Raw genomic sequence first — 23,369 nt, forward strand, 5'->3', positions numbered from 1 at the left:
ACAGGTGGTTTCTATCTCTAATGAAAGATGAGTGGTTTCACTAAGCTGCCAGATGTGAACACAGAATATACTTAGACTGCGAAGGAACAATGCTGGAAAAAAGCCCCAAACTGTCACTGAACATGAAGACGTACAGTAGTAGACTTATTGGTTAAATGAAAGCCTCCAAACATTTAGTTTATTATCGCTCCTAATTTATCCTTGAACATCCCCTTCATGTCATTACATTTTAGGACTTCCTGTTCTGCATTTTCATGAAGCGGTGCTTTTCACTTTCACTAGTTGCTCAACCATGGAGCAGTCAAGCACAAGCGAATTCTCAAATTCCCTTTTTTAGTCACTTTGCCTGTAGGAGTCGTTCAGTATGGCCGCACACTTAAGTTTATGCTTCCAGATTGTTATGATGTTTTTGTGTTGTAGAGTGTGCATTACTTTCATTTCCTGTAAGAACGAGGCTGGTGAACCTGTTGATTGGTGAGTTGTTATGATCCTATGATGCATTACCTGTACTACCTGTGTTTCCTCTTGACAGGAATAGACAGCTAGCTAACACCTTTTCCTTCCTGCGAGCTGTATCCACAAAGGCGAGGCCTGCTAGGAACGCTGCATTGCAGCAGAGTTTCACCACAAACGATTTTAGCTTTGGCGCTTGAAATGTCCTGTGACTTTTTTTGTGAAAAAAATATTTCCTTTTCCTTCTACTGCAGGTTTATCATCTACAAACTGCCCAGGTATAAGATTGGCGAGATCGGCAGTGGGGTGGACTACATGTACCTGGACTCCTCGGTGGGGAGCTGGCAGCTCAGTAAATTCACCATTAACTCCAGTCAAGGAGCCATAGGGAACACATTGAACCAGCTGTACATGGGAAAAGCCTACAAGGTGAACTAGTGTTCCAGCTCTTCTACTGGTTTATGTACAATAATTCCTTTAGACATATAGAGAGACAGTAAAGAGACGTAAAGGTGCTGAGTAGACAGTCTTTCGTTTTATTTGGGGAACTGAACTACTTCCCCAACTACGTGGAAGTAAATAACAAAGTCCTCCGACAGGCCGATCATCTTCATGTAATCGTGCACAACAGTATTCGGAAATCTGTGTCTGTGCGACATCAGAACATTTATCAAGACAATTAAGAAGTTTCGGGTAACTATTGCTGACTGGACTGTGGCTCCATATCAACTGAGCTAAGAGGAGCTAACTCTGCTAGCGGTCACTTCACATTCACTCTTACCTCTGACAAGAAAGCAAAATGGTGTTTTACAAATCGCAAACTATTCCTTTAAAAAATCAACAGGGGCCGCATATACAACATAACTGGAAAACAAATCCCACCCCAAAATTGATTCCATTCCATATGTTGTGTACATTAAACATGATAAACATGTTGCATGTGTACAGACTGTAAAGCCCCAAATTTGTAATTTGCGATTTTGGGCTATACAAAATAAAATTAATTGAATTGAATTAAACAAGTGTTTCCCTTAGTCCAACAGTTCAGTGTATGCACTCTACAATGATGGACCACCAATCCTGGATTACATAAAAGGATACGGACACACTAAAGGTACGGCACCAAAGAAAATTGGTTTTCATTGATTTGATATCGACTGTGAGACAAGATAACGCTCCGTGCCTTTTGGACCTGTGTATGATAATGAATGACAGCACACTGTTGTGTAATTCTATGATTTTGCAAAAAAAACCCGGATCAACATGTTGCTTTTGGTGTCAGGAGGAGGAAAGGGGCGAAGAGCGATCGGTTGATAACTGCCGTTGACTCTGGATCAATGACTGCTGTAACCTTGACGTGACATGTTTGCCTGTTACGTGGTGCGTACGTTGAGCGCTGTTTGTCTGCATCTTGCAGGGGTATTGCTCTTTGACCGCTCTCAAGGTTTCTGGCTTTCGCACAGCATTCCCCATTTCCCGTCGTTCCCCGAGAGAGGCTACCTTTACCCCTCCTCCGGAGAAGTGAATGGGCAGACTGCCCTCTGCGTGACCTACCCCTACGATCAGTTCCTCCTTTTAGGTTAGTGAGTGCTTATCTCGGAGCCTCCAATGCATACACAGATGTAACTCTTAATGTAACAATAACCTATAGAGGGTTTCCACAATGATGTTTACAACTTAAACAAGTTCAGGCACTTGAAACCTCCTCCATATACACTGACAGTAGACACTAAACTAAGAGAGATCTTGAATTCAACAGTTCTTGATTTGAGTAAAAATAGAAGGAAGTAATTCTTATTGAAAAAATTAACTTCAGGAATCATACAGATCCGAGAGGGTTACTTTTGGGGAGCTCAGTACCTTTTTGAATTATCAATGGAAAGTCAACAAAACATTTAAATAAACAAATAAAAAGAGAGAAGGTTTTGTGGTTGTGTTCTCAGTGGAAGAAGCAGAATACGGCAACACAATAATTTAGTTCAAGATGGGATGCATGTACTTTTTTTTATTCACTCTTTCTGACTTTTAAAAATATTGTCCATTGTGATGCAGAAGCTTTCAATAGTGCACTCTTTAGTTTTCTAACATACACCGTCCCTCTTCTTTGTGATGCACTCGCTTCCCCTTCCAGAGAAGCAGATGGTGTACCTGTACCCGCGGTTCTATAACTGCTCGGTCCCTGCTGCCTTCATGGCCGACCTGCCACAGTTGGCCAAGTTATGTGAGGGCGCCAAACCACCTCTGCCCTCAGATAAGAGAGTGGAGCAGCTTTTCTCACTGCAAGGGGACAAGTTTGTCTATTTCGTCAAATCTGAACACTTTGTGGATGGTAGGATTTTCCTTGTATACCGTTGGTCATTTGTACTGCTGTGCAGAGACAAGCATTTACAGCATTTAGTATTTACAATAGATGTCTTGCAACAGAAGCACTTTTTAGCAAAAAACACTTTTTCTGCTTTCTCAAACTGTCTTGTTTGCAGATTCATTGTCAGGTGCAGACACATTATCTCAGAGGTGTAGGGACACACCGCACCCAAAGCTTTCAAAAGTACCAAATGGCCTGTGAACCCCTACAATGAATTATGATTTACTTTTGACCCCCCGCGTTAGTTTGGACAGTTGTGATCGATAATCTTTCACCCTCTCTTTTTATTTGAGAGATTTTAACCCCCAGTTTTAAAAAAGAGAATAAATACATCAAAATTTCCCATGAAATTTTTATTTTTGCTATAAAGCATTGTAGCCCATACAGAATGTGAATTTCCAGGCTCATTACTGAATGCTCACACTTTGAAGCGCATTACCTTTACATTTCAGTAATAAAAAACATTTCTAATTTTGCATTTGCGTTTCATATATATACTGTAGTCCCTAATAAATAGTGCAAATGCAACATATATAACACTACTATATCTATTACCATACCTACATTTTTCTATTTATGATTTTTCATCTTAATGCAACTGATCTAACCCCACGCAGACATCTACACGGGCTGGGTAGCTCAGGCTCTGGATGCCGACCTGCTGGTAGAATCCTGGCAGAGGCAAGGCCACGAGCTTCCCTCCAACTGCTCCTTGCCCAAACACGCCCTGAACACCAAGAGGATTCGGATCCCCGGATCGGTCCCGTTCCAGTCCTACGATGACCACTCAAAGTGGTGCGTGTCGTTGTCCTACGAGGACCAGGTCACCTGCCTGGGGGATCTGAACAGGGCAAAGGCCCAAATGTGGCGCGGCGGGGGCCTGGTCTGCACCTTCAACCCCTTAATTTACAAGGCGTTCAGACAGGTTGTGGACTGGTACATTGGCTGTTGAACGAGAGAGAGAGAGATACTCATGGCTCATGGTGTGTGAGTTACTTGCATGTGCATATCCAGTATGAAAATGTCTTTAACTGCATGAGGTTTTGAGGACGGTGGCAACAGGTTTGACAATCTGCTGAAAAAGCTACAGAGGCTCTATGACTAAATAATGAATTCATTCATATGCAAAAATGTGAGTCATCACTGTCACTAAATCAAATGTAATCGATCAAGTACAATGGCGGCCTGAAGAAGTGGGTTGAATCTATTTGGGGAGAGAGCATTCGCCTGCAATGAAATTCCCCTTCTGAAGTTGTACATATACAGGAGTGTGTCAATGTGAATGGGTCATTACTCCAATAAAAAGCAGTTCCTATTCCTGAACAAAATAAAGTCACCTTTAACTACCGTATGTGTACCTATTGAATGTTTATATTTGACACTTGCATTGCGTGATTGCATTGTCCATCATCATGTCTGTGTCGCTGTTACCATGTCAGGAAGATGCACTTAGTGAATAACTAAGTGCATGTTTTGGGTAAACAGTGTCTCCCTGTGGTCAGACTTATTTTAAGGATTTTCTAGAACCGTGTCACATTCTTAAGACTGAAAAGGTCTTATTCTGTGTTGTTCATAGAAACTGAGAATAGAGAAATTTTACAGGTAACAACGATTGAGAAATGAAAGTACAGTGCACCGTAAAATGCAGGCAGCTGTGTGGCTGTGGGCTCATGCAGCAGCAGCAGAAACCTGTTCTTCAAGAGAAATGTTTTTCCCCCAAAGGAAATATTTTTCCCTTGAAGAACAAGTTTAGTTTTTAGCAATGTACTTACTTTTTTCGTTAGTCTACAGCTTATGAGCACATCCGGATTCTGGTGTGTCACAACATAGGTTTAGCGACGTAGGTGGTGTTTGAAGAAGGAACAAGAAAGAGACATTGGTTTCAGCTGTGTCTTACAGTGAGACTTTACAATCGCAGCTTCGCAAAACAGATGCCCAGTTGACTTTGAAGAGAATTGACGATGGCTAGATACGTGAGTATTCAAATTAGACAGTCGTGGTTTCAGATGTATTTTAAGAAATTAAATTAGATTAAAATAAAGAACTACTGTATTTATATTTTATTACAGTAAGTGGATGTTAGATTACAATATTCACTCTTGTTTTAACCTAATACTTAATACCTGTGAAAATGAAACCTGCTGTGTTGCGCTATTGTAGTGATTAGTAGTTCCAGGAAGTTCATTTATAGAAAAGCAGAACTCCCTCCCTCCAAAACAACACAGGAAATCCTTTGAAGAGCCTTGAAACAAATTGTTATACAGCATTTTATCATTTGATATTGATGGTTATGGCAGTTACAATTATCTATTCAAAAAGATCAGTTATACAGGTGCATCCTAAATCTCCACTACTCTCATAAACTATTATCTGTAGTCTAATTTGGGCCAGTAGGCTTTGAGGTTGTTCTGTGGACGCCTTACGGGCAATATGACGTTCATCTATGTCACAATGTGGAAAGAGTAAAACGAGTTTTATCAACTATGGATTGATCAGCAAAAACATGACTGCTGTCCTTCTTATTCTTGTTATGTTTGGTTTCAGCGAACAATGTTGGAATTACTCCTCAGTGTCGGGATCCTTTTTAAAGGATGTGATTCTGATGTGAAATGCAGGAACGACAACGGAAAAGAGGTGGACTGGTTGGTGGAAATTTTGAATGATTCGTATCATATATTTTCACCCGGCCAATTCTCAGTGTCTGCTGAATGTCTAATAGAAAATATTTATCTCTGCATCATTAGGTATATTTTATATAAATATCCCAAAGATGGGAATGACGGTTTGCGCTATCTGTACATGGATGAGAGCACCAACGGGTGGCAAGTTAGCAACGTAGCAATCAACAGTGCATCTGGTACTCTGGCAAACACCCTGAAACCTCTGCTTGACTTCTACGACAGAAAGGTGATGAATTAAAGGACACGCGTCTCTCTTGCGCAACACAGAGTTTAATCTGCACACTGATTCAATTTCCTGTTTTTGGTTGTAGTCGGAAGGTTTTGGATACATGCTCTATAGTGACCAACCTCCATCACCTAAACATGCCTCTTCATCATATGGCCATAGTAAAGGTTGGTGCAGCCATTTTCCACTTTATTGAGTTCCAAGTGAAATATAAAATTGTTTATCAGACCTGTGCTTCTGTTGCTTTCTTCTGTTTTACTTCCTAAAGGAGTCGTGATGTTGGACAAACAAACAGGAGTTTGGCTCTCACACAGTACACCGAGGTTTCCAAAATATCGCACCAAAGACTTCTGGCCCACCAGTGGAGCCGCAAATGCTCAAACCTTTATGTGTGTGACTTACTCCTACGAGACATTCATGGACATAGGTAGGTTAATGCTGGTTACATTCATGAAGTTATTTTACCGTTAAACAAAACGACTTGGTTTTGATTTTCAGGATTGCAGATCCAGTACATCCATCCTTATTCATATGACTACGATATTCCAACAACCTTCCACAATGAGCTGCGATGTGTTGCACAGCGAGATAAATGCTACCCAACGAAGGAACCGTGGTTTCGTGTGAAGACTCTGACTTCAGTGCACGGACGCAAATTCACCAGCATTGCAAAATACACACGTTTTGGGGATGGTGAGTGGTCTCAATCAATCAATCAATCAGGAGTGTTAGGATTTCACATGAGGTTAATAATAAGCCCAATGATTTTTTTAACAAAACAAAATTAAGATTACTTTTATATTTCTTAAATTAACACATACATAACATATACATTTTTGTTTACAGTTTGATTTATCTTATGTATGAATGGAATGTATTTCTAAAATGATATCCCCACTGCCTTTCTCTATGGATTTCTTCTTTAAATTAACAGTTATTTTGTTTTGTTTTTGATACATTTGTAGATCTTTATTCTGGACTCGTTGTGAACACTTTGAAGAATGATCTGTATGTCAAGAGTTGGGGAAAGATGCAAACGAACGCCAGTCTGCCTTCTAACTGCGGCCCCATTATCCCACATGATGTGTACAATGTGGAGAGCATAAAGATCCCAAAGACGAAGATAACCTTTAAGGATACTTCAGATCATTCCAAGTGGTGCGTGACTTGCGTTGGTGACTGGACCTGCATAGCCGATTTGAACAGGCAAAAGAGTCAGATGAAAAGAGGTGGAGGAGCACTATGCATTGAAAATTATACGGTTGCAGAGGCTTTCAGAGACATGATAGATTCGTATGAAGAATGTAAACAACCACGTGTTGGTGCTCAAACTAGAGAGCTTTAGAGTAACGACCCTTTATGTCAATGTAAGGAAAAGTGTGTCTGCGCTACCAGACAAGACCCAAAACTGCAGCCTGGCATCATTTGCCATGAACTGCACCATTACGTACCCAGACTTAGAGACGCTGTGAGCTTGATATTATGGAAGTTAAATACTCCATGTTAAGTGTAAGTGAATTTTTAATATTATTTTTTATTAAAAACGTTTTAACTTGCGGGCCTCTAAAACCCCTATTAAGTAAGGTATCTCTTAATGGTGGGGTACTTAGGAATACTAACTGGCTCCACATTTAGAAATATAAAGCACAACATTAAAATAACCTTAAGATTTAACATTTTTTGATTTTCCAAAATAATTTGACTTACCGCAACCCGAAAGATTTTTATCTCTAATGCTGAAGGTCTGTTTTTTTTTTAAGTGTGCACTGTGTTCTTTCTTGAAAAGTGAGACAATGAACAACACTCAAAAAATCGCCTTTTGAGAGTTCTGTTGAAGAACACTTGCCCCTCCTTCATCAAAGGTTTCTTGCTTATAACATTGTATTCATGATGGTGGTTTTAGGATACAAATAGGAGGCATTTTAATGTTGTATTGTATACTGGTTTGACCAGCAGGGAGACAAAGGGCACTAATGGGATCTGCAGTTGTTAATCTACTTTTTATTTTGGATGCTTCATTTTAAATGGATTCTGATGATTTTACTTGTTAAGAAATACACTCGTGGTGATGCTCTTTAGTGTTTTCTCAGGAGTTGGTACAAACCAAATACAGAGCCAACAGTAGTGTGAATATTGGACTTCATCTGGCAGATGCAAACCTACAAATTAATTAAGCTAGTTGTGTAAATAAGCAAATGTTTGCCATAGGGCCACTAGGGCCATATTAATTCATAATATAAATAATCTGTCAATGTTGTGTTTGCAAATTATTTGTTGTGTAAGTGTTGAGGGTCAAGCTGTGCAGAGAAACCTCCCCACTTAAACAGATGACTGCATACTTTTCATAAATGCATCTATCTGCACAGTGGAGATTCAAACAAAGGACAGCCAGCATTGTTGGGTGGAAGGGGGCTTTGAGAATCATACTTGAATGTACTGATCATGGATCACAGGATTATTTCAAGTAAAATATATGGATCAATCAAGTGGATTTATGTATTATTTCTATTCAAAATTGAAAATGACTCTGAAAGTGTGTCCAGTTAGTGTTAGTTCCCACTCCTCACCGCCAGATGTCCCCACAGCTTTATTCTCAACCACCACAAACGTGTCACTTCCGGTTCCGGTTGCGAGCACGCGAACCGGAAGCTAGCTCCAAACACACGTGAAAACTATTTTGCCAAACAGACAGCCTACCCAAGATGGATGTCCAAGAGGTTCCCGTTAGTCAGAACAACACAAGTAAGAAAAAGAAGAACAAGAAGCCAAAGACTAAGCGCGTGAGTCCGGCGGGAAACCCAGGAGTCGATGGAGTCGAGACGAAGGAGGACGTCAAGATGGAGAAGAGCGAGGAAACTGTCTTCCCCCCCGCCTTCAGTGCGTCCGAAATCAAGAATAAACAGCGAAGACACGTTATGTTCATGAAATACAAGCAGGAAAAAAGCAAGGTGAAGAGTTACTGTTGTAATGAACCAAGTAAACGACACATTAACTTCAAGATTTTGAGGCGTTCGCTCGCTCCACGACGTTGATGCTATTTTTAAAGCTCCAGTTACCATATACATTTTCATTTATAGTACAAACAGTTAATAATCTAAATATACAAGTAATGCGTCGTTTTAGTGCTTCAAATAACGCTTGTTTTTATTACTAAGCGATCTAATCATTTTAATATAAATACATATTCATAGAGAAATTGTCTCGATCTAAAACTCTTAAAACGTGAGCAGAAAATAATAACATTAGAGAAGCTGGACCAAAGATCATTTTGCATTTCATCTTGATATCTGACGTTTATAACTTTCAACGTTAAAGTTATTTTAAGTTGCATCACACTCCTTCTGGCATGTCAGTGTTTTTATTTTTTTCTGCCTTCATATTTCAGCTAAAGTTGATGCTGAAGAAGAAGAAGAAAAAAGAAAGGGCAGCTTTAGGTGACAAGGTGAGTTTGTTATGTCTCTTCACCAAATGTTGTCAAAGACTAAAGTAAAGAACTAATGTTACCCTTTAGTTCAATGCATTTCACCACTGAACAAGGTAAAAACATTTATACCGCACATTCATGTTTTATTTTATTCCGTCACTCATGAAGGCGCCGCCGAAAGAGGTCCCGAAGACGATAGAAAACCAGAGGGTGTACGACGAGACCACAGTGGATCCAGAAGATGAAGAGGTCTTTACTAAAAGTTTGGTGGAGCTTGTTCGAACCACCTCATGTTATTATGGATGGATTTCCATTGACGTGTTTTTTGTGTGTTTTTTTATGTACAGATTGCATTTGACGAGGCAACTGATGAGTTTTCTGCCTATTTCAATGGGTTGACAAACCCCAAAGTGCTCATCACGACATCAGACAGACCAAGAGGGGTAAGTGGCCACCGCATCGTAAAAGATACGCTTTTCATCATTTGATAGAACCAGTATCGGTCACCCTTTTGAAATGTTATACCAGGAAAAATCTCTTGCGAGAAGTGATTTTGATGTTATCAAACCATTTTAATGGACACAGGTAGATTTGTTGACACTTAAAGGTGCTCAATATGGAATTCAGTGCACTTCTAATTGCTATGAGTGCAAATGGTTATAAGAGGGCTGACAAAGCTAAAGGGGTTTAAAGTGGGGGGCTTTGCTTAGTGGGGTTTGCAACTTGGCCCAGTGTAATAGGTAAAGTGTTGAGGCTGTTAAGCATTTATTAACTTAACATCTGGTATTTATATTTTACAGATGCTTTATACATTCATGAAACCTTAACATCTCTTATGAAACCTTAATATCTTGCAGAGGACGGTGAGGTTTTGTGAGCAGTTGGCCACAGTCGTCCCGGACGCCCATGTCTACTACAGAAGAGGTTTGGCCCTGAAGAAGGTCATTCCTCAGTGCGTCGCCAGGAACTTCACCTACCTGATGGTCATCAATGAGGATCGCAAAATGCCCAGTATCCTCAAAGCCATCTGTGTGAAAGGGTTATATCTGCCGGCGGATAAAGGTGCTCAATGCTCTGTATACAGTTCTATGTTATCCTATATTTGTGATATTTCTGTCTTTTTAGCTAAGGAATGAATGGGGAATGTGTTTTGTTATATCCAATGAGATTTTGATAATTTTTTGACTCACTAACTTCAGAGACAACTTTCATGATGAAAACTAAGATATGAATATATGTAAGTTACAATACGTTTTTAAATGATTGGAATGACTTCCTAGCAGACTTTTACATGGTGATCTAGTTCACCAGGCCCGACTGTGTTCACCACCCTTAACCACCCAACTTTCAGATGGTTTGGTTCTCTGTCATCTTCCTGATGGACCGACTGCACACTTCAAGATCAGCAGTGTTCGGTTACGCAAGGAGATGAAGGTCAGTTGATACATTTAAATTCTATTCCCCAATTCTGTTTTGATTAAAAGACACTTTTGTAATCTAATGAAAATATCAATGGTTTGTATTGGATTTCATTCAAAACAATGGGCCTTTTTGAGGAAAATAATGTTGACAATGAAATTGAGCCTCCTTACTCTACTTTTTTTTTTTTTGTCCTTGCAGAGACGGGGTAAAGATCCTACATTACACTCTCCAGAAGTTATCCTCAACAACTTCACCACGCGTCTGGGTCACAGCATCGGCCGGATGTTTGCTGCCCTCTTTCCACAAGACCCTCAGTTTGTGGGTCGACAGGTCGCCACCTTCCACAACCAGAGAGACTTTGTCTTTTTCAGATTTCACAGGTGGGTGAAAAGTCAACTGAATTCCGTCCTGCGTGGTATTATATCCCTTATTTCCCAGAAGCTGTTCAACACCATTGACTTTGAATATTTTGTCTATAAATGCACTCTGATCTCTCAAGGTACATCTTCAAGAATGAGAAGAAAGTTGGTATCCAAGAGCTGGGGCCTCGCTTCACTCTCAAACTGCGCTCTCTTCAGAAAGGCACCTTTGACTCAAAGTTTGGGGAGTATGAGTGGGTCCTGAAGGTGAGTCTCTCAGTGCCAAACCTTTTCTTTGAGAAGAGCTGTTGCTTTGGAACCAATGGAATCAGCATCTCTGTAATAGTGGGCCACAGGGGGCTAGTAGTTGGGTAAACGGTTCTGCCGATCGGTGCGTAGTAGTCACTTGTGTTACAATGGTAGGAGGAACACTGATGTGCCTGTTTGTTTTTCCTCTCTAAAAAATACATTTCTTTTCTTCCCCCCCAGCGTCATGAGATGGATGCCTGCAGACGAAAGTTCCAACTTTAAATGCAAAATAACAACCACCATTTGTGATCAGGCGAGGACAAAGGACATCCAGATTCTTTGTGGACGACGAGTTACCGGATTACTTGACTTTTTTATTATCACATCGATGTAGATTCGAACTCCCTCTGAAAACAACTTCTTTTAAGCTGCATCGGCAGGCCAAGTGGAAACTGGGGCCAGTAGCTCATCCCAAGGACTTAACTCCGTGTGTTAGATGTGAGAGACCAGTCAGGAAGAGACACTCTACAGGAACCCTACTATCCTCAATACAAGTGTATGTCACAGTTGTACTGGTGTGTGTGTGCACTTCCTTTTAAATGTATATTTTCTTAGACTGTATGAATGTTAGTCAAAATGAATCCTGATCATAGCCTGGCATGCATACAGGCCTGTTACATCCTGCTCTATGTCAGAAGGAGTGACTTAATTATGATAGTGTCTGAAAATGGTTACACGGTTCAAAATATGTCTACAGTGCAGCAGCTTTGTATTTGATCGGAGTTCAAAAATAATTATGGATGAACCATCAAACACATTTATAAAATGTGTTGCTGTAGATATTGATTGTGGAAATACCATTTATTCTAAATCAGGAATGAAAAATGTACCATTCAGAAGGGACATTTATCTGTTAGTTACTTCAAAGCAAGTAGGCTAAGACTAATATTGTGCCCCATAAGCACCATGAAATATTTCTCTGAGATTATACATAGGGCAAAGGAACAAGACAGTTGCACGTCTCCAAATTGACTGAAGCTCTACTGTACCGTTCTACCAAACTGGCAGAACGGTTTCTGGTATCAACAATCCAAATCTGCAAAGTAACAAGTTATCAGAACAGGCCAAGGAAATATTTGCTCATTTTTGTGTAGTCGAAGCATACAGAAAGTCTCACTTCAGTACTTCTCTACATGTTCTTAGTTAATTTCCACCACTGTTGTTTGCATGAGTCAAGGGACAATGAAACTCCACAATGTCCAAATATCTGCAAATACTTACATCAAGGAAGTCTTTTTCTGGTGGTCTGACTTAAAACCCTTTTGATGAGTTCAGTTTTTGGATTGCAGTATTTAAAGAATCCTGCATTTGGCCTTAGTTGTCAGTAGGTGGCGCCAAGACAATCAGCTAATAGAAGCATGAATCCCAAATCCTTTATGCATCAAGCCTGTCAAAGATTGGTCCTTTTTTTTTAAAAAAAAGGGTGGCCGGACAAATACAAGACACTGGTGAATGAAAAAAAAAATACAGTGGAAGAAAAGTGAAACTATGCTGGGTTGAAAAATGTTATCAAAATGATTGGTTTTCATAGAAAAAACTAGCATGTTAAGTCTAAAATGTCATCAAATAAAAGTAATATAGTATACATGTCATGAAAGAGGACATCGAAATTCGATCAAAACATTTTCATTGGAAAAAATATGTTTGGTAGAAAAATGTCATGGAAATAAAAGTAAAAAAATATGAAGTTGAAAAATGTTGGAGGAAATGAATGTTTTTTTTTGCTGTCACCGCTATAGTGGTCAAAAAACGTCACAAAATACAAAATCGAATTCCATGGTATTTTAGTACGTCCCATCACGTTACATATACTGTACATTCCACTGTGCAGCTAGCTGTAACCCAGTATTGTAGCTAATCAAAAGGGGTCGCCAGTGAGACGATTCTTCCTTCCACAACTCAACGCCTATCGAAGTCTAGAATTTATCATAAGGAATAATATGAAAAACATTAGAAGAACAACAAATCCTCCGTTCCATCGACGTCGGTGCTTGTGCACTAATTAAACTGAATGTGCCTGCATGGCGGATGCAAACTTAAGAACGTTAGGTGACAACAAACTGCATGTGCTGCCTCTCTCTGCAGTGGTTGTCATCATTAGCACCAGAGCAACCAGCGCTGGCACTCCCATAAAATAAATTCCACCGGGCGACTGTCTGTGTCTGAATGCACCAAATTGTTGCCAAGCAGCCCACGCCTTCACACCCCAATAAACGAGGCTCCCTGCGAACAAAACCTCTTAAAGTCCTTTCTGCTGCTCCTCGGACCGGTGATGGAGCCGTCTTGTGAGTCAATGAGACATCATGAGGACCGAAGACCGGCCAGTTGCAAGGTACTGTACGTTGTTTTTTTTGTGTGTCTCAGGGAGGTATTGATGCAAATATGCAACCTGAAATGTGTTGATGAGCGTTTTTATGTGTTCAGTTTGTGGAGCTCCATGTGCTGTGTGTACCAGAAGACCAGTGGAATGTGAAGCTCAATAAAGTCCCTGCTGACGCCATAGAGAGCTTTGTATCTGCCGGCTTCATAAGGTAAGGAAAAAGCTGTTTTTATCAGCAGCCTAGTTCTGTGACGGTGAAGTGAACGTTACAGTATTTATTTTTATACTTTTGGATTGATCTCAAGATTCTTAATGTTTTTGTAGCACATGTGGAGCATGTCAGTACACAAACGTCCCTCTAAATGTTTCCTTTGTATTATGTCACATTCGCCCAATAGCGTAATATAATAATTGTATTTGAACGTAAATTCTTGAAACCTCTTACATATTGATTTTCCTCAGATTCTAATTGGAGTTGCAGTGTTCAGACTCTTAACGAGTAACTAAATCCATAGAAACCCACATTGCTGATAGTTTAATACATAGTTGTTAAATGCAAAAGCGTGGAAACATAATTTGTGTTCAGCTATTTCAAAACCTCTTCTCACCACTCAGGGTCTATCCCGATATCACCCTGAAAACTCTGAGGAGCGAGTTGGTGGCTGTTCTCGGCACTGAGAGGCAAATCGAAAAATGTTCCTTCCTCAAATGTGTGGGCCGCAGTTTGGCTCTGGTGAGTGCAGCTTGCTTTTATTGTGGTTTTCTAAAGCCGGTTGGGTTTTTAAATGGGAAGACAGTTTGATTAACAAGTTCACTATTCAAGCTTTGTGCGTGTGAGTGTGTGTGCGTGTGTGTGTGTGTGTGTGCGTAGAAGACTGGGAACCGAGTACAGTTTTTACTGCTATGCCCCTTACAACAAAGAAATCCTTTTCTGTCACAGGTCAAGAGCAAACAGGAGAAGGATCTGAAAGTGAAAACATTCGCTCCACCATATGTATGTAGAATCCATATGACATATTTGCAATTTTTTCTTCTTTGGAATAGTCACTAACAAAAAAAACAGAATAATTTGTACTGTAAGTAAGGTTTTGAAAATAACCAAAATGTCTAAAAAGCATACAATCATACAAGACCAGGGCTAATCACAGGAAGAGGATTTCAAATTGTATTGCCATGTCTATCTATTATAGAGTAATAGCTCTTCATCTGTGTGGCTTTCAACTTTGTATTTATTATACCATCAACGCTGCTAATGTCATCTTCAATTTTGTTATGAACTTAATCAATTTCCACTAAGTACTTGTCTAGTTAGTTTGATGTCCTTGTAAGTATTATCTTCATAATGTACCAGTTAAGCCCCAATAATCTTAACGTGGACGCCTGTCGGCAGGCCCCACAGCCGGAACTTTACCTGCTGCCCAGTGTGGAGATGGACTGCAGCGTTTGCACCGATTTGCTCACCCCAGACACCAGCAGCAGCTCCCCAGACCTCCAGACCAGTTACCACCCTCCCAACCAGCCACCTGGAACAAAAGAGGGCGTTAAATTCCCCCTCATCCCCCAGTGTTCCCATCAGCCACCTCCCACTCCAGGCCTGCAAGAGGAGGAGGAGGAGGAGGAAGAAGAAGAAGATGAGGACCCAAGCTATAGTTCTTCAGAAGCAGAGAACGAAGAGGAAGGTCTCTCTTCCAACAAGTTAGAGTGGGCAGAGCAAGAATGTTGCCCGAGGAAGCCTCATAATCAAAAGGCAAAGCTGCTTGTTTCACAGAAAATAAGTACAGGTACAATATATTAGCTTTTACTCAGCAGCAATGAATTAATGATGTATTCTAGTACACATTTGCCGGCAGTTATCTTTTCAACCCTCCCACATGATGAAAGTGCAGGTTTCTGTCATTTGAGACAATACACTGCTGAAATTGCCGTTGTCTCAGAGCCGATTGTATCACTGCTGTTGTGACTCATTTGTATGTTATAGTGGAATTTCATTTTTTTTAAATGCTTAGGCAATTGTGAAAATGATTTTACATCTGCAAGTCAGCCTCGTTTTTATCGTCTTTTAAAGCTAATCTTCTGGATCTCCCATTACTGCCCTGAGCTTTTCAGTCGTTGTGCATCTGCAGCTTTACAACGACGTGAAGCCGATTCCGCTCAGACGACGGAGCCGTCGGAGATCAAAGACTCCGGCAAAAAGGACAAACAGTCCCACGGGCATAACGGAGCGGCTAGAGATTCAGGACTCCTCCAGACCCTGGAGGACAGAGACTCAGGCCTCTCACTCACAGACGGGTACGCTGCAGCATAACGCAGTGCCCTGCTGTGAACACTCATGCTACTAAAGCTTTCTGTAACAGTGGGTCTTTTTGCAGGCACAGCAAATCAAAAGATTCACATGCATTGAAGCCCATTAGGACTAAACCAACAAAAGAGGTAGTGTGTAACATTTGATATGTACCAGCAAATTCTGAAAGCACTTCAAAAGATGTCTCAGCGGGGTGACTTATGTGTAAGAAAAAAAAAAAACCTATGAGAACGGTTGCCGTTAAAAGATTAGTCCATTCAAAGCCGACTGTTCACAATGTATTGTTTCTTTTTAAGGTGACAGAAAGTCCGGTTGGATTGTCTCGACGTGTTGGGCTCACCTCTCCACCTGCAGGTCGAAAAACAACCGTCCGTCCCGTCTGTCAGACAACCAGTGAGCCGTCACCTGGGCCACCAAGGAAGGGGGGCAATTGATTTTGTAACCCTGCTAACACGTTTGTTACCGTTAGGAGAGGAACTGATGGAGGAAATCAAGCTGGTGAGGGAGGAGAGAAAGGAACGGGAGTGGACAAGGCAGGAGTTGCTGAGGAAGGGGAAAGATCTGTTGGCTCAAAATAGACATCGCAGGAACCAAGGTGAGCAATCAAATTCCGTTTGGTAGAAAGCTTACATCTCATGAGATTGTAAGTTGTCATTAATCCGCAACCCAAACCAAAGACTTTAACATATGTGTTTTTAAAGTGCTTCAACATACATGTAAAATGTTACTGGTATAAAGAGAAAATTAACTTTAGTTTAAGTGTAAATATTGCAGTGGTTGGTTGCTAATACATAGTTGTACAATACAGTATCCCTTCTTGTTTTAATTGCAGTTAAATAAATGCATGTCTATATTTTTTTAAAAAGGTCAAATTTGTCATAACTAACTCTCATCAATGTAAAGCACGTGACAGTTGGAAGAAAAAATACTTTGAGACCAAGAAGGCCACAGCACCATTGGAGGAAAATCTGAGAAATTTACGGCGAGAGTTGGAGACATTTTACAACAAACTGCTGCACCAGCTCCAGGCCAGAGATAACAGAGGGAAGCCAAGACGATCGGGAAGATCTCACATGAAGGTAAAACTGAATTTATCTATATATATATATATAGATGCCTAATGTCTTTCGTGTCCGTCTTGACTCATATCTAAAAGGTAGTATGGGTTTGGAAGATTCACAAATATCATTCTTACTCTAAATATGGCAACGTTTGAGCACAGAGTGGCATCTGTAATTGCTAATAAACATTTTTTCACAGCATACATTTCGAATTGTCAAAGGAATAGCGAAGGTTTGAATGATAATAAATCACAGCAGAAATTGAAGTTCAAAAGACTTATTTGAAACCTCCTGAGTTTCAGAATGAGCTCATCATTCAGATCATGACAGAGAGCCATGAGATTGACAACCTGAAGAGGAAGGTAGAGGATGCTAAGATGAAGCTGGTAACGGAGATAAAGGTAACAGATTTTCTAATTTCTATGAACTCAAGTATTTTCCCAGATTATGGATGTCTCATCGAGTTTCAACTTTGTTGCTGTATGTGGGTAATAATTACATTCAATTGGATGTGTTTTATTAACAAACCAAGTCATGTTTTCATGAATGGCTGTGAAGCTGAGGAAACAGGCTGCCACAGAGCTGAAGGCTCTGAAGGTTGAGCTGGCCCAGAAGAGGAGTCAGTCCTCTCATCCTGTTCCCATGTCCTCTCTGGGCTTTGGAAAGATCACACGGGATCGACGACAAGTTCAAACTACCTCCATATAATTCTGAATTTACACTTTGAATGGAACTCCTTGGTTGGGAAACCAGTTGATGTTAATTTGTTTGATTTTATGCTGCAGTTAGGTATTTTTCTACATTTACTTCCAGTTTATTACTACTACTACATGTAAAGTTGTGTGAAATTATATTTTTTCAGTTTTAACAGATTTTAAAAAAATCAATGTTTGCGCTTCATAAAAATGTCATTACAAAGTGTCAAGTGATTGAGAGTAGGTGAAATCCTCGACACCACCTTCTGTGGATTATTAACCAAACCTGAAGAATCAGTCCTGTTGTCCCTTGGGAAAAACACTGTTAGGTTTGCCAGATGATGACAAGGATTATAACATACCAATTTTAAGCAAAAATGTACTTTTAGTCACAATTTGTGGTAACCAGATGTCGAAATATAATATTATCCTTTCATTGTCATATCACCTTTTTGTTACATCACATCTTCAAAAGGTTGGTTGTTGACTTTCAGCGCTTTCTGGCACAAAAAAAATCATGATAACCTTCAACATTTTTTTGGCAGAACGGTACAACGCTGTCCTTATAATCATATTTTAGCATTTCATTAAAAAAAAAATCACTGAAACATTTAAGTTAGGTATGGCATGAAAATATATTTTAGAATAAACAAAAAATGTATGTCATTAAAAAGTAAGTGTGCCATTAAAATTGTTAAAAAGACTATACATTGCCCGTCAGCCCCTTTGCTTGATTACTGTGATTTTGTTCTCCTGGTGAGAGTAGCAAGCATCATGGGTGTGGACACTTAAAGGCCAGAACAGCAAAGTCCTTTGAGTGGAAGATATTCTGTCCTAAAAAATAGATTTGAAAAAAATATATCATGTACAGCATGTTGAAAAAGAATAGAGAAGTAGGTCATGAAAAAATAGTCACATTACAGTATGTTGAAAAACGTGCTAAAAGTATGTCAGAAACTAAAAGAATAAGTCATAGTATATATATATATATTCACACACAAACGCTGAAAAACATGTAGCTCGATATCTCGGAAAAAGGCGATAAAAATGTCATAGCATGTCAAATAGAAAGTTATCGTATAGAAACTATTAGCAACTCGAAAGTCACTTTTTAAAATTTATGTTGGAGATGTGTCCAATTAAATATATGTGGCTAAAAAATTTTTTTTATTAATTGTTCAAGGGAAACCTGGGTTAATCTCAGGTCATTGCTGGTTATTATATTTGTCTCATCTATGAAAATTCTACAATTGTCAACAGCAGGCTTTATAACCTTTTGTATTCAGACTAACAATAACTAAGTTCTGCACTACTAAAGACAAAGACATCAAAACACATTGTTAATTTCTAAAGGTGGTGTAAGCCAGTTACGGAAGTATAAACGGTTATTGAACTTTAATAACATATCAGAAAATGTTAATTTCTAAAGGTGGTGTAAGCCAGTTACGGAAGTATAAACGGTTATTGAACTTTAATAACATATCAGAAAATGTTAAATTTATGAAAAGCCTTAAAGTGCAAAGATCTCAGTTAGCTCAACATTTGTCAAAACAATCACTGTGCAAATCACATTAAAGAGATGTTTTTTATCAGTTTCCAGAAGCAGTTCTTTCAGTTTAAACGGGAATGCCTGACCCGTAAATACATTCAACATCAATAAATTCCACAAAAGTGCAAAGCTGCACCTGATTACTGCAACAAAGGGATGTATTGATTAAGCTACAATTAGGTGGGGTGATGTACATCTAGCATCCCAAGAGTGCATTCCACATCTCTGCAGTCTGCTGCTTGGCAACCAGTTCGTCACTGTAGTCCAAGATGTTGCCATTCCACATGCCGATGCCCCTCAAACCTTTAGATTTCACAGACTCCGCCTTGGGACAGATGCTCTGTGGATCATCGTACCAAACCTGATGAATCTGTCCTTTCTGGTCCTGAGGGGAAAAAAGGAATCTTACATTCCAAGAGCCTTTCCATAGGTTTAAGACCTCATTGCCACTTTGAGTCTATAAAAGTTCTGGGACACCATTTACCTTACATTCATTTGAATACTACAAATTAATTGGACTTGAGTTTGTGATTACTCATTTGACCACTATATCAATGAAGCATAAATGACATGGGAACAAAGCCCAAGAGGCCGACCCAATGTAATTTTCATTAGAAAGAGCAATATCAGTTATATACAAAACTCATTGATTTGTTATTTCACCAATGATTGTGGAACTTTGGTAAACAGATGACAACTTGGAGAAAGCAGATGTTTTTGAAGTCATAGTATAATAAAATGTATCGTGTTTTATGAGTGTCCAATGGGTGAAGCGCACGTCTGGTAGCCTGAGGGGAAGCCGACACAGGCTGAATAAACAGGCTCAAGTTGTAATGTATACTTTAAACTATAAAATAAAAAGTATAAGTAAAATGTACCTTGTAATTGAAGTAAGGAGCTTGCTGCTTGTCGTCCCAGAGCCTGCCAGAAAATGAGTTGTTGACCTGCTTCATTATCCACTTGTACGTTTTCTGTTGTCCCGCTGCATCACTACAGGAGGCTCCACGGAAAGGAACTTTCATTATAAAACACACTCCGTCCTGGTATGGAAAAAGACATGAAGGAATATCTGTTCAAATTTTGGACGAAGAAAATAATTATATACTGCAGCAACAAAATAAATAATAATAAATAATAGGAATGATAGCAACAGCAAGAAAGACCATGAATGAGAAAATATAGATTTTAAAAAGGAGCATATCTTACCTGGGAAAAGTTAAGGCACGGGTAGTCATAGCCATACCACGGCACTCCCATGACCAGCCTCTTTGGATCGATCTTAAGACTCAAAAACTGGTCATACCCTTAAAAGAATGACAGGCATTTCATATGTTGGTGCTGAATAGGTCTGCATTGACAAAACAACGTACCACGATGCGCTACTCAACACCTGGGAAACCAACCAGTCAATGTTTGAGAGAGTGGGGCATTTGCCATTGCAATACAGTCCCCCGTGATCTGGCTCTGTTCATCGTAGGACATCACAAACAGCAGGTCACAGGATTCAGCGATGCTAACGTAATCGTAGCGGCGCTTGTCGATGCCGCTTGGTGACCAGGCAACGTCAAAAGAGACCTTGAGATCGGGGATAAGATCGACGAAACAACGCGTACAGGCGAGTTAGGCAAGGCTTAAAAGTACTTCAATCATTCATTCACTTTCTTGCACGTTTCTTTATTCCCGTTCAGGGCGATGGAGCTACTTTAGGTAAACAGAAGGCTGCGTGTTAACACTGGAGAACCGTGTCGAAAACAGCTTTCACCTGGGAGCCCGGGATGGCCCTGTGGAAGGCGTCAGTGGTCTCTCTGACCAGGTGTGTTAAAGCGTGGTACTCCGGGGAACCCTCCTCCACTGCTTGTTCGATGTCGATGTTGATTCCATCCATAAATTGACTCTTGGCCAAGTCTACCTTTCCCGTTATCCACGCCGTCCTGTTATTCGGGTCCACAATGAAGGGGAGGTGAACGTCTCCTTTTCCAACCAAAATGGAAAAGGAGAGACGGAGATAGTAACGGGTTGATGAATGTTGACAGCAGCGAGAAGAAGTGACGAAATGTATTAAAACGCATTGAACACGTTTCTAGCTCGAAGCTCTACGCGCCAAAAACATTCCCAGGATGGATAAATACCAACAAATCTCAATGACAGGGGATGTCCTGTCATATCGATGTAGATGGATTGTTTAGATCTTGATTTTATGAAAGAACAATGGACCATACTCTACATTCGCTAAAAATAATAATTCCACAAAAGGAATTGGTTATCCTACCTTTCAGTACAACCCGTGCTCCTTTGGAGTGAGCATAACACATGAGATCAGCGTCATATTTTCCAAACATCGCCACTGTCGTCACCATGCTCCAGTTGTAGGACTTCCATGCCTCTCCGCCCACGTCAAACACAAAAACCTTAACACACAGAAGTTGATTTCACATTTACATACTCAGGTAATGTCAGTCACTTCTCCTTGTCCTACCACAAAGAACTGCATCCCGATTACAAACTATTATAAACACAGTAGGGGTGAAGATGGTTACTGCAAATAACTTGCTCAATCCTCAATCAAGAAGTCAATTCATAATTTAGTTTGGTCTGTATAATATCAACCACAATTTAACGGATTTCTAAAACTAATCATTTTTCAACTGGCTTACGATGAAGTCAATCAATACATGTTCATTCTTCTCATGATGATGTGTTGAAAAATACTTTGGAAAAGAAGCAACGTAAAGTAAATGTTCGGGTAATGTCAATTTAATGATTTTAACACCCACAAACACTTCCTGAACAATAATTACTTTGACATGAAGCGTAATGTCAGTGTGCCAATAACCCCGATCGAGTTACATTGGACAATAGGGGGGTTATCAATGTTCGTAGTCAAGCCTGTATTTGTCAAGTCAAATTGGACATGACTCAATAAAAAGTATGTTAACCAGTCAAATAATATACATTGGTGGTTGTTTGGTTACAAATGGCTCAATAGCAGGTAATGTATGCCCACAACAGGAAGGCTTTTCATTCATTGCACGGCCAGGCCGGAAAACAACTAAAAATAGACTACAACGATAAAGAGGAACAGCATTCCATTTGTGAAACTTGACAAATGATAATAGAAATCTGAGCAAATATCACTTGTTGCCATGCAGCAAACACAAACGTGAAAAACATTATCCTTTTGAGTTTTAGATGTTCAGACTAAAGAGAGAGATCAATTTGTAGTTTTGTTGCCCACTATAACAAAGCAGACATCCATCACATGACCTCATCACTAACTGAGGGTTTTAAAAGTGATGCCTCTATGTCATAGTGTCGTCTTCCGAGTGCGCGCTGTAACTTTTAAATAGTAAAAGTAGCTCATGGCTCAGTGAACCTTCGCAAAGGGAAATGTATTCAGGAAAAGGGTAGTCACGTGTTGCAGGTCGGCGTCGCGCTACACCACGTCGCGTCAGTTTGCGGTGATTCAACGAGCTGAAGTTACCTCGAAGTCTCTCTGCGCGCGGACCTGTTGACAGAGCTCCGGTTTCTCGCAAGGGCACGCGGCAGCGCTGCACACCGCGATTATCGACGACAGAAACAGAAGACAGTACGACATTAAAGTGGCAGGAAGCATTTTTGAACTGAGTGACGGCTGAGCGGTCGGACTTTCAGCTGCGAACGCGTCACGTGGGCCGAGTAGTGCCTCTGGTACGGAGGCTGACGCGGTTCAATCTTCATCCATTTCATGCACCGCGCCAGATTATTTGTACCCAAACGCGCACCAAAACGCAGAGAGATTATTGTCGATCAGCCTACGTTCATGAATCAAACAGTTGCAAATGTTGACGCAAAAAACAATGTCACTTTCAGACCGAAGTCGACAAAACTGATTTTGTTTGAGACTTTTCGCCATTTCAGCAACCGTGTCTTTCTCCAGAACGATACGCTACCGTTAGGGAACTCCCCAAATAACTAATTTTTGAAAAGCTAAATGTCTGTTAGCCGTGTAAATATATGTTTAACAAAATAAAATGTCATAACATTATGCTTATATGGTCCAACCTTCTTTCATCCATCCACACTTCCAAAAGGTCACAACCGTCTTTTGATTAACATTTTTGAGCCCCTAATTCATGGTCCTGCTTCTGGACTGCACTTTAAACCTCTATACCAGCAAGACATTTCTTCTGTTGATGTGTTTTAATGTCAACATTAAATATGTTC

The 23,369-nt window shown here is 40.1% G+C and overlaps 5 protein-coding genes across 7 annotated transcripts; 4 read left to right on the top strand and 1 right to left on the bottom strand.

Moving 5' to 3' along the window:
- The first annotated feature begins 296 nt into the window (after positions 1–296).
- On the top strand, positions 297–4,161 carry dnase2b (deoxyribonuclease II beta). 2 transcript variants are annotated; one of them, XM_037468585.2, is made up of 6 exons: positions 297–474; positions 708–882; positions 1,489–1,567; positions 1,871–2,032; positions 2,585–2,782; positions 3,436–4,161. In XM_037468585.2, exons 1-6 carry the CDS (start codon positions 365–367, stop codon positions 3,768–3,770), a joined length of 1,059 nt encoding a protein of 352 aa, XP_037324482.2. In that variant the 5' UTR covers positions 297–364; the 3' UTR covers positions 3,771–4,161. The 2 variants fall into 2 exon arrangements, with proteins under 2 accessions (XP_037324482.2, XP_062419403.1); XM_062563419.1 differs by lacking the exon at positions 1,871–2,032.
- A 410-nt stretch (positions 4,162–4,571) lies between these two features.
- Positions 4,572–8,194, top strand: LOC119216449 (deoxyribonuclease-2-alpha-like). The gene is made up of 7 exons (XM_037469309.2): positions 4,572–4,791; positions 5,363–5,460; positions 5,563–5,725; positions 5,811–5,892; positions 5,994–6,152; positions 6,224–6,418; positions 6,691–8,194. The coding sequence occupies exons 1-7, from the start codon at positions 4,780–4,782 to the stop codon at positions 7,068–7,070; spliced, it is 1,089 nt and encodes a 362-aa protein (XP_037325206.2). The 5' UTR covers positions 4,572–4,779; the 3' UTR covers positions 7,071–8,194.
- Positions 8,195–8,327: 133 nt separating this feature from the next.
- Positions 8,328–12,217, top strand: rpf1 (ribosome production factor 1 homolog). Its single transcript, XM_037469310.2, has 9 exons — positions 8,328–8,673; positions 9,111–9,167; positions 9,318–9,398; positions 9,497–9,592; positions 10,007–10,160; positions 10,501–10,583; positions 10,770–10,951; positions 11,071–11,197; positions 11,420–12,217. The coding sequence occupies exons 1-9, from the start codon at positions 8,428–8,430 to the stop codon at positions 11,459–11,461; spliced, it is 1,068 nt and encodes a 355-aa protein (XP_037325207.2). The 5' UTR covers positions 8,328–8,427; the 3' UTR covers positions 11,462–12,217.
- Positions 12,218–13,132: 915 nt separating this feature from the next.
- On the top strand, positions 13,133–17,828 carry spata1 (spermatogenesis associated 1). Of its 2 annotated transcripts, XM_062563374.1 has the most exons (12): positions 13,133–13,571; positions 13,664–13,770; positions 14,175–14,292; positions 14,500–14,553; positions 14,950–15,340; positions 15,683–15,848; positions 15,929–15,989; positions 16,158–16,254; positions 16,331–16,456; positions 16,765–16,940; positions 17,225–17,323; positions 17,481–17,828. In XM_062563374.1, the coding sequence occupies exons 1-12, from the start codon at positions 13,512–13,514 to the stop codon at positions 17,628–17,630; spliced, it is 1,605 nt and encodes a 534-aa protein (XP_062419358.1). In that variant the 5' UTR covers positions 13,133–13,511; the 3' UTR covers positions 17,631–17,828. The 2 variants fall into 2 exon arrangements, with proteins under 2 accessions (XP_062419358.1, XP_062419357.1); XM_062563373.1 differs by having other exon boundaries at positions 17,225–17,644.
- Positions 17,829–17,979: 151 nt separating this feature from the next.
- Positions 17,980–22,863, bottom strand: ctbs (chitobiase, di-N-acetyl-). Its single transcript, XM_037469313.2, has 7 exons — positions 22,648–22,863; positions 21,436–21,574; positions 20,929–21,137; positions 20,570–20,741; positions 20,373–20,470; positions 20,045–20,206; positions 17,980–19,551 (listed from the first exon to the last, which is right to left on the bottom strand). Exons 1-7 carry the CDS (start codon positions 22,777–22,779, stop codon positions 19,363–19,365), a joined length of 1,101 nt encoding a protein of 366 aa, XP_037325210.1. The 5' UTR covers positions 22,780–22,863; the 3' UTR covers positions 17,980–19,362.
- Between the last annotated feature and the right edge of the window lie 506 nt (positions 22,864–23,369).

This window comes from Pungitius pungitius, chromosome 7 (genome assembly GCF_949316345.1).
Source record: "Pungitius pungitius chromosome 7, fPunPun2.1, whole genome shotgun sequence".
NCBI lineage: Eukaryota > Metazoa > Chordata > Actinopteri > Perciformes > Gasterosteidae > Pungitius > Pungitius pungitius.